At 36.1% G+C, this 10,918-nt stretch overlaps 1 protein-coding gene across 1 annotated transcript; it reads left to right on the forward strand.

The window, feature by feature from the left end:
- The first annotated feature begins 1,747 nt into the window (after positions 1 to 1,747).
- On the forward strand, positions 1,748 to 2,677 carry LOC105816210 (olfactory receptor 6C4-like). The gene has a single exon (XM_012651557.1). The coding sequence runs from the start codon at positions 1,748 to 1,750 to the stop codon at positions 2,675 to 2,677; it is 930 nt and encodes a 309-aa protein (XP_012507011.1).
- Positions 2,678 to 10,918: the final 8,241 nt, after the last annotated feature.

Here is a 10,918-nt window from a genome sequence, read left to right on the forward strand (position 1 = left end):
GGAATAGAATGCATCATTATATTAATTCCTGTCTTAGAATCAGACATCTCTCTGCATTTATCCTGTGTCACAGATACACCAATATTCATTCTATGTAAAAATTCCACATAGAGTGCTTGTTAATAAACACAGATATGGAAAAAAAATGATAGCAGGAACCTGATTGAAGAGATACCATCTGTTTCTCTGCTAAAATCATCTAAAATAGAAGAACTGAGACCTGAGGGAAAGCAGATGCCAGCAGTAAATATTTAGAGACTGATACTGTTAGTTACAATGGTCCACAAATTCAAAAAAATCAAAAGGACATTAGGAAATCTTTAGTTACCACAGTTTTAATGATATTGCTAGTTCCCGCCTAAAGATTCCTCAACTGTGAGCTAATTTCTTTTCTTCTCCCTCTGAGAGCAAGACAGTGATGGAAATGAGACATCACTGCCAAATTTGCAGATATAATGAAAGATCAAAGTAGAGGCATGAAAAAGGTATGAAAAAATGCTCAACATCATTAGTCATCAGAGAAATGCAAATCAAAACTACAGGTAGATATTATCTCACCCAGTCAAAATGGCTTTCATCAAAAAGACAGGCAATAACAAATGCTGGTGAGGATGTGGAGAAAGGGGAATCCTTGTACACTGTTGGTGGGAAGGTAAATATTACAGCCACTATGGAGAACAGTAGAGAGGTTCCTCAAAAAAACTAAAAAAGAACTACCGTATGACCCAGCAATCCCATTACTGTGTATATACACAAAAGAGGGGAAATAAGTATGATGTCTGCACTCCCTGTATTTATCACAGCCCTAGTCACAATAGCTAAGATTTGGAATCAACCTAAGTGTCCATCAACAGATGAATGGATAAAGAAATTGTGGTACATATGCACAATGGAATATTATATAGCAACAACAAAGAATGAAATCCTACTATTTGCAACAACATGGATAGAACTGGAGAACATTATGTTAAGTGAAATAAGCCAACTACAGAAGACAAATCTCTCATGTTCTCACTCATATGTGGGAGCTAAATATTAAAAAAAAAAAAAAAGATCTCACAGAGATAAAGAGTAGAATGATGGTAACCAGAGGCTTGGAAGGGCAGTGGGGAGGTGGGGATAAAGTGGGGATTGTTAATGGGTGCAAAAATATAGTCAGATAGTTAGATGGAATGAACAATATTTGATAGCACAACATGGGGACAATAAGCAAAAATAAATTAGGGTATACTTTAAGATAACTAAAGAGTGGAATATTCCTGACACAAAGAAATGATAAATGCCTGAGGAGATGAATACCCCACTTACCCTGATTTGATTAACTCACATTATATGCCTGTATCGAAACATCACATGTACCCTATAAAAAACAGGAGGATTATGTACCCATAATAATTAAAATTTTTTTAATTTATTTAAGTAGAAGTATGTTCAAAGTGAAAATAAAAACAGAAAATGGAGAAAATAATAACTCGGACATTGGTTTAGAAGGTAGGCTAGGAAAGTACATGAAAATTCTGAAGAGGAGCCATAGAGAAATCCTCATACATGGGAATTTAAGAAAATAGCTCTTGTGAAGAGCCCATCCCTACCCAATAGAAAACCTTGGTTGAGTAAGATTGACAGAAAAAAGACACTTGAACCAATTCAACAGGGAAAAGTTAGCCTCTCCTAAATGTTCCTGAGCTCTTCTGTCCTCATCACTGACTTTTTTCCTTTGTATCTTCATAGGCAGCAAAGGTTAGAAATGAGAAACCAAACCTTTCTGACAGAATTCATTCTACTGGGACTAACAGAAACTGCAGAGATTCAAGTTGTCATTTTTATACTTCTCTTCCTCGCCTACGTATTCAGCATCTTAGGTAATCTGACAATCATCACCCTCACACTACTGGACTCCCACCTCCAGACTCCCATGTATTTCTTCCTTCAGAACTTCTCCTTCCTGGAAATTTCCTTTACGACCACTTTCACTCCCAGGCTGCTGTTCAGCATCTCTACTGGGAATAAAACCATCAGCTTTGCTGGATGCTTCACTCAGTATTTCTTTGTCATATTTTTCGGGGCCACAGAGTTTTACCTTCTAGCTGCCATGTCCTATGACCGCTATGTGGCCATCTGCAAACCCCTGCATTACACCGCCATCATGAGCAACAGGGTCTGTGTGCAGCTGGTTCTCTTCTCCTGGCTGGGTGGATTCCTAATTATCTTACTCCCGATCATCCTGACCAGTCAGCTGGACTTCTGTGCCTCCAACGTGCTGAATCATTATTATTGTGACTATGGACCTCTCATAGAAATCTCTTGCTCAGACACAAGTCTACTGGAATTGGTGGACTTTATCTTAGCAGTTGTGACCTTGGTGATCACCTTGGTGATGGTGATTCTCTCCTACACAAACATCATCGGGACCATTCTGAAGATCCCTTCTGCTCAGCAAAGGAAAAAGGCCTTTTCCACCTGTTCTTCCCACATGATTGTCATCTCTCTCTCTTATGGCAGCTGCATCTTCATGTACATAAAACCATCGGCAAAAGAAGGAATTGCCTTCAATAAGGGAGTAGCTGTGCTCAATACTTCAGTTGCCCCTTTACTGAATCCGTTCATTTACACTCTAAGGAATAAACAAGTAAAACAAGCCTTCAAGGATGTAGCCAGAAAGATTTTGAGTCTTTAATGAAGCTAATGACCTCAAACTCCATGGAAATTCTAGACAATATTTACAAAATTCCTCCCATGAAAATTCAGGAAGAGCTTCTCAAGCCCTTTTCTTGTTAAAGCAATATCTCAGATGAATTTACATTAAAGAGGTATCAAAGTTACATTTCAAACTTGCCAAAGAGAAGAAAATCCTCCCCAAAATCAGTTCAAATATTTCTTTGTATATAGATTTTTGAGCCAGATACCTTAAAACTTTGCAAAAAATATTAAACAATGCTACTCTTCTCCAACTTTTTCAAATATATTTTAAATAAATGCTATTTATGCTAAAAACAAATGTTTATTACAGTTATTTTAAACAAATTAATACAAATTTAAGTTCTTATTTTTAATTTCTAATATGTTAAATAAAAAAGAGATATAACCACTAGTACATAGATTTTTCCAGGAAAAAAAATATAGCCAGATAACATTGTTATTCCAAGTACAAGAAAGGAATATCTGGCTAAAATTACTAGGATTGTCACAGGATGATGGTTCTGGGAACACTGGTAATATTTTTACTGGTAATACTGGTAATAATCTTTAAGAAAGTTGTCCAACTTAAGAAAATTGTCCAAACATTTTATCAAAAATACTAGACACCTCCCAGAAGGGGCCAATAATTTGCGTCTTGCTATGAAGGCCATCTTATCTCAGGTTTGAGACCATTTTCTTTCTCACTTTTCTCATTCTAATGACTCTAAAACTGTATTTTCTTTAAATACATAATAAAAAAAGGATTTCCAGTTGTAATGTTGACATTTCTGATTCTATTTCTCCTTCCAATCATGAAACAGGGATGAAAACTACTACTAAGGGTATCCTTAACAGAGTAAATATCCTTTTAAGGGAAGATTCGAGAGATTAGGAATTTTGGATGATGTTGGCAATGGCCAAAATTTGTAGGACCCTATGATTGTGCCTGAACTTTATGGGTGATGACTTGTAGATAAACCTGAAGGCTGAAAGGAAAAAGGCTGCCTAAGGATTTCTTGGAAAACAGCATCCAAATTTTTTAAGTACTGTTTTTTAAAGGATAATAAAAGGGAGGAAGACAAAGAAAACTGTACAATGGTTAAGGTGACTACATTCTATTTAAAGTTGATTCTAAAATGTTGATTCTAAGTATACTGTAAAAAGTTAAGTGTATGTATTGTAATTCCTATAGAAATGACTTTAAAAATTAAACGGGGATAAAATCAAAATTGTAATAAACAAATTTAAGTGAAATACCAAAAAATTCAAATAACCCACAAATAGGCATGAAAGGGGAAGTAGAGGAACTAAAACAGAGGGAACAAACAGTAAACAAATAATAAAATGGTAGATATATGTCCAAATATATCAATAATTACATTAAATGTAAATAATTCAAATGTGCTATTTATAATACAGGGATTGTCAGAATGCATTTTTTTAATGACTGAACTATATACTGTCTAGAAGACTCTCTTCAAATATAATGATTTAAGTAGGCTACAAATAAAAAATGGAAAAAGATAAATAGGCATATCTCATCTTATTACACTTTGTTTTATTGGGCTTTGTAGATATTGTATTTTTTACAAATTGAAGATTTGTGGTAGCTCTGTGTCTACCAAGTCTATTGGCACCATTGTTCCAACTGCATGTGTTTATCTCATTAGCATTTTTAGTAATAAAGTATATTTATTGAAGGTATATACATTGTTTTTTAGACATAATGATATTGTACACTCAATAGACTATAGTACACTAAAAACATAACTTTTATATGCACTGGAACACCAAAAGATTCATTTGACTTGTTTTATTATGATATTCACTTTATTGCTGTGGTCTGGAACTGAACCCAAAATATCTCTGAGGTATGACTATACCATGCAAAAACTAGTTAAAACAAAGGTAGAATGGCCATGTTAATATCAAATAAAGTAGACATAAGAGCAAAGAAAATTACCCTGGATAAAGAAGAATGTTTCACAAATAGAAAACAGTTAATTCACCAAGAAGACATCCTAAATGTATATGCACTAAACAACACACTTACAAAATATATAAGCAAAAACTGACATAACTGAAGGGAGAAATAGAAAATCCCCACTTATAATTGAAGTGTTCAATACTCCTCTCTCAATAGTAGCTATAACTAGTAAACAAAAAATAAGCAAAGATATGGAATAACGAAATAACACCAGCAATAAACTGAATATCATTGACATAGGACATTCCACCTAAAAACAGGAGAATACATAGTCTTTTAACATGCTCATGGAACATTTACCAAAATGGACTATACCCTGGATCATAAAGCAAACATTAGCCAATTTCAAAGAAATGAAAAATACAGAGTATGTTCTCAATTCATAATGAAATTAAACTTAAAATTAATAACAAAAATATAACAAAATTCTCCAAGCACTTGGAAATTATACAGCACACTTCTCAATATTTCATGCATCAAGAGGAAGTCTTAAGGGAATTTTGACATATGTTGAATTGAATAAAAATGAAAACACAATATATCACAAATTGTGATGCAGCTATAGCAGTGCTTAGAGGGAAATTTATAGCACTAAAATGCCTATATTAGAAAAGGTGAGCTGGGCGCCATGACTCATGCCTGTAATCCCAGCACTTTGGGAGGCTGAGGCGAGAGAATACCTTGAGCCCAGTAGTTCAAGACCAGTTTATGGGAAAAAGCTCAACATCACTAATCACCAGGGAAATACAAATCAAAACCACAACGTGGTATCACTCCACACCTGTTACGATGGTTACTATCGGAAAGATGAAAGATAACAAGTGTTGGCAAAGATATGGAGAAAAAAATCCTTGCACACTGTTGGTAGAAATGTAAATTAGTACAGCCATTATGGAAAACAGTTTGGAGGTTCCTCAAAAATCTAAAAATAGAACTATCATCTGATCCAGAAATTCTACTTCTGAGTATATATCCAAAGGAATTGAAATCAGTATGTCAAAGACATATCTGCACATCCCTGTTCATGGCAGCATTATTTACAATGGCTAAGATATAGAATCAACCTAAGTGTCCACCAACAAATGAATGGATAAAGAAAATGTGGTGTGTATATACACAATTCAGTCTTTAAAAAGAAGGGAATTCTGTCATTTGGGAAAACAGGGTTGCACCTGGAGGATATTATGTTAGGTGATATAAGACAGGCACAGAAAGACAAATATTGCATGATTTCACTTATATGTGGGATCTTAAAAAGTCAGTCTCATAGAAGTAGAGACTAGAATGGTGATTACCAGAAGGTGAAGGTAAGGGGAGGAACAGGGAGATATTGGTCAAAAGGTATTAATATAAAGTTTCAGTTAGATAGGAGGATAATCTTTTGAGATTTGTCACAAAGTATGGTGACCATAGTTAATAATAATGTATTGCATATTTCAAAATTGCTGTAAGAGTAGATTTTAAATGTTTTCACTGCAAAACATGATAAGCGGATGAGGTGATATATATGTTAATTAGCTTGATACAATCATTCCACATTGTATACATATATCAAAACATCACATTGTACCCCACAAAATATATAATTGTTATTTGTCAATTAAAGATTAATATTAAAATAAAATAAAAATCTGTTGATCTGGGGCAACAAGTATCTAACAAATTATTAATTCTGCAACAAACTCCTAACTTTCTGAAGTTTAGAATATTTTCATTTACATCTCTCATCTTAGTTCTAGATCAGGGTTTTAATTCAACTTCTATAAAGCTACCTTTTGATCCAACACTTTGAAGGAATATTGTGAAATGTAACTGTTCTCTTCCTGAGAAGAATCCCTGAGGAAGCTCATTAAGAGGTCAACAAAGGGAGCAGAAGGAACAGAAAGGGTGTAAGTGGATTGTGAGGGTACACTGGGCAGAGAGTAGTTCAAGAGGAGTAGATTGCAAAAGGTTTGAGTAGGAGTGAATTCTTTGGTTTCGCTTCTGCTAGAGGGTCTTTGAGAAAGGCTGTCTTGAAGTTGGCATGTTACTTTGTGTCCTACACGTCATAATCAAAGAAAGCTGACCGCTGAATATTTTGTCATTTGTAGCCCTACTTTTAAGAGTTCCTCAAAAATGTATTATTTTGATGTTTCAGAAGTTCCCCATAATGGCCATCATAATTCTAAAATCGGCCTAAATAAAATGTTATCATTTATCACAGTAAGCACAAGAATTAGAATTATGATGACAGGGGTGGCAGAGACAAAGTGGGGGCAGAGGGATTGATTCACATATGAAGTGGGAGTTCTGTAAGAAAAAGACTGTGGTTTTGACACAAATTTCCATGATGAACAGGAAAGACCATCAGTGAAAGGTCTGTGCTTATAAACACCACTGGTTTCCCCAACCAAAGAGAGACCAGGAAGGATTCACACAAGCAAAAACCCTATGATCAAACTAACTTTATTCCGCAATTTGACAAGAGAGCATCCTATGAAAGTCTTGATGAGGACCCAAAGCAAAATTTGACCAATCACATTTGAACAACTTAGTCACTGATCTAACAGACCTACAACAAATAGACTTCAAGACTGGCTTGGATTAGAAGTTTATCAGACCTACATCTCTATCCTTTCCTTTAAAATACTGAACCTTCTTCTTGGAGAATATAAAATTGTTATTCTCAAACACATGCATTTAATTTTACTCGGACAGTCACCAGCCTTTGCCGCTCCTTGGTACCAAGCTAAGTGAGCGCCATCACACTCAGCCCCTGTGCTTAGAGAAAATGAAAGTTTTTCTCCCTTGGGTTTCAAGACTACCAAATAGTTTCTTGCTGATCTCCAACATACACACAACCTATTCTTTTTTTTTCTTTTTCTTTTTTTTTCTTTTTTTTTTTCCTTTTTTTTATTCCAGGGTATTGTGAGGGTACAAACATTATAGTTACACTTTATGTCTTTGCCTCACCCAAGTGCAGGTTAAAGGCATGCCCTTCCCTCCCTTTAGTGCTCCCCATGTCCTTTAGTTGTAGATTTGCCCCCCGATCCCCCTAATCCCTAGAGAGTATTTCTGCCATGTGATCAACCTAGTGTTGATCAGTTGGTACCAATTTGATGGTGAGTACAAGTGGATCCCGTTCTTCTGCTCTTGTGGTGCCTCACTTTGGATAATGGGCTTAAGTTTAATCCAGGAAAGTATAAGAGGTGCTAGATCACTGTCGTTTCTTATGATTGAGTAATATTCCATTGTAAACATACACCAAATTTTAATAATCCACTCATGGATTGACGGGCACTTGGGTTGTTTCCACATCCTTGCAATAGTGAATTGTGCTGCAATAAATATTCGAGTGCAGATGTCTTTATCGTAGAATGTTTTGTACTCTTTTGGGTAGATGCCTAATAGTGCTATTGCTGGATTGAATGGTATTTCTATTTTTAGCTCTCTGAGGTATCTCCAAATTCTTTTCCACAGCGGCTGCACTAATTTGCAGTCCCACCAGCAGTGTAAGAGTGTTCCTGACTCTCCACAACCTAGCCAGCATTTGTTATTTTGGGATTTTTTGATAGAGGCCAATCTCACCAGAGTTAGGTGATATCTCATTGTGGTTTTGATTTGCATTTCTCTAATGATTAGAGATGTTGAGCATTTTTTTATATGTTTCCTGGCCAGTATTCTGTCTTCTTTTGAAAAGTTTCTGTTCATTTCCTTTGCCCATTTGTTGATGGGGTTGTTTGATTTTTTCTTGTTGATTTTTTTGAGTTCTAGATAGATTCTGATTATCAGCCCTTTATCAGATGTGTAGAGAGCAAATATTTTTTCCCATTCTGTCGGCTGTCTATTCACTCTAATGATAGTTTCCTTGGCAGTGCAGAAGCTTTTTAATTTGATTAGATCCCACTTATTTATTTTTGTTGCTGTGATGATTGCTTTGGGGTTCTTCTTCAAGAATTCCTTGCCTAGGCCGATGTCTGAAAGGGTCTTCCCAACATCTTCATTTAGAATTCTTAAGGTTTCATGCCTTAGGTTTAAGTCTGTTATCCATCTTGAATTGATTTTTGTGAGAGGTGAGAGGTGGGGGTCTAGTTTCAATCTTCTGCATATAGCTATCCAGTTTTCCCAGCACCATTTTTTTTTTTATTTCAGCAAATTATGGGTGTACATATGTTTAGGTTACGTGTGTTGCCCTTGGTTCCCCCCCCCCCACCGAAGTCCGTGTTTCAAATATGTCCATCCTTCGGGTAGTGCGCATTGCACTCCTTGCCCAGCACCATTTATTAGAAAGAGATTCTTTTCCCCAGTGTATGTTTTTGTCAGCTTTGTCAAAGATTAGATTACCATATGCAGATGGTTTCATCTCTGGATTCTCAGTCCTGTTCCAGAGGTCAATGTCTCTGTTCTTGTACCAGTACCAAGCTTTTTTAGTTACTATAGGCTGGTAGTACAGCTTAAAGTCTGACAGACTGATACCTCCCAGTTTGTTCTTTTTACTTAAGATTGCTTTGGCTATACGAGGTCTTTTCTGGTTCCATACAAAGCGTAGAATTATTTTTTCCAGATCTTTGAAGAATGATAATGGGATTTTGATAGGGATTGCATTAATTCTGTAGATCACTTTAGGTAGTATGGACATTTTAATGATATTGATTCTACCAATCCATGAACAAGGTAGGTTTTTCCATCTGTTTACATCTTCTACAATTTCCTTTTTTAGTATTTTGTAGTTCTCCCTATATAAGTCTCTTACATCTTTCGTTAAATATATTCCTAGATATTTAATTTTCTTTGAGACTATTGTAAAAGTAATTGCGTTTTTGATTTGATCTTCGGCTTGACTATTGTTGGCATATATGAATGCCACAGATTTGTGTGTATTGATTTTGTATCCTGAGACTTTGCTGAATTCATTTATCAATTCTAGGAGTCTCTTAGATGAGTCCTTGGGGTTTTCTAGATATAATATCATATCATCAGCAAAGAGCAAGCATTTGATCTCATCTGTCCCCATTTGGACACCCTTAATACCCCTCTCTTGTCTGATTGCTGTGGCGAGGATTTCGAGCACTATTCTTTCTTGCCCATTTTCCACATGGAGTATTTCTTGAAATTTTTGATAGTTAGGATTCATTTGATTGTAAAAAAGAAAAAAGCTTCCTCAAGGTAGTATAAGAAATGGTTGTAGTGGCATCATAAAGAGAACAAATTCAAGAAGTATAGGCAAGTATAATAAACTCTAGAATGCCACCATTTGCCTAATCTCCCAATATCTATCTATCTATCTATCTATCTGTCTATCTATCTATCTCTCTCTCCCCCTACCCTCCCTCTCTCCCATCTCATCTCTCACCTTTCATATATGATGGTTCTTTCCTACCTTCTCTCACTTGGACCAGCTTTCCTGATCATTCATCTACTGTCATATGACCTTTCATGGCTGCTCCATGGAGTCTAAATCACCTTCAAGTTTGGCTGCCCATGGTTAGCAAACTCAAACCTGTGTAGCCCAAATACACAGGAAAGAGATTCTAATTGTCGCAGCTCAATCCTGGTGACCACACAAGTCCAATCATCGGTAGCCAAGGAGCTGCCCTTTCTAGAATGAATCAAAGATTATCTTAGGGGAGTGTGTACTAGGAGGAAATAATCCAACGTATTGAGTATAAAATAATCTCTCTGCATGGACTTCTGACAACCACATTTGTCTCTTCTTCCACAAATTTCCACGATCCTGTTTTCTTCATCTTCTCATCCTTGTCTTCCCTTCATCATCCTTTTCCAATATACACACTGTCTTTTGGTTTATATGTCTTTGTCTTTCAGCCACCTCTATGGGCTTGTTTTGTCTTTCCTACCAAGAGTCTCAGAGTTGTAAGACTTCTGACCAATTACACATTATCAGTCTCAAGACCTGTTTTTGTAGCATTCATTTTTTAGGTCTCTCTACCTGAAGCTAAAGAGTAAAATATTGTTCACCAGAGAAAACTAAAGACAAACTTCATGAACTTACAAATTTACCTTAGACCAACCTTGATAACAGAAACTTTCATCTCACCAAATGCAAGAGGCAGAATTGGAAAGGAAATGGGGAGGAGCCACAGGGGAAAGAAGTTCAGGTCTATAGAGTAAAGGATGGAGGGTCACAAAGACTCCTGCATTCCATCACAAAGCTGGAATCAGGGGACAATGGACCAACACTGGGAGAAAAGGGCTTATTCTGGAATAAATCCCGCGCTTCCCCTATGGTGATGTAGATTGCCAATGACAATA

Source organism: Propithecus coquereli, unplaced genomic scaffold (genome assembly GCF_000956105.1).
Source record: "Propithecus coquereli isolate 6110/MARCELLA unplaced genomic scaffold, Pcoq_1.0 Scaffold111, whole genome shotgun sequence".
In the NCBI taxonomy this organism is placed as follows: Eukaryota; Metazoa; Chordata; class Mammalia; order Primates; family Indriidae; genus Propithecus; species Propithecus coquereli.

Coding starts and splice junctions, on each gene's coding strand:
- LOC105816210 (XM_012651557.1), top strand. CDS start 1,748: ATGAGAAACCAAACCTTTCTGACAGAATTCATTCTACTGGGACTAACA.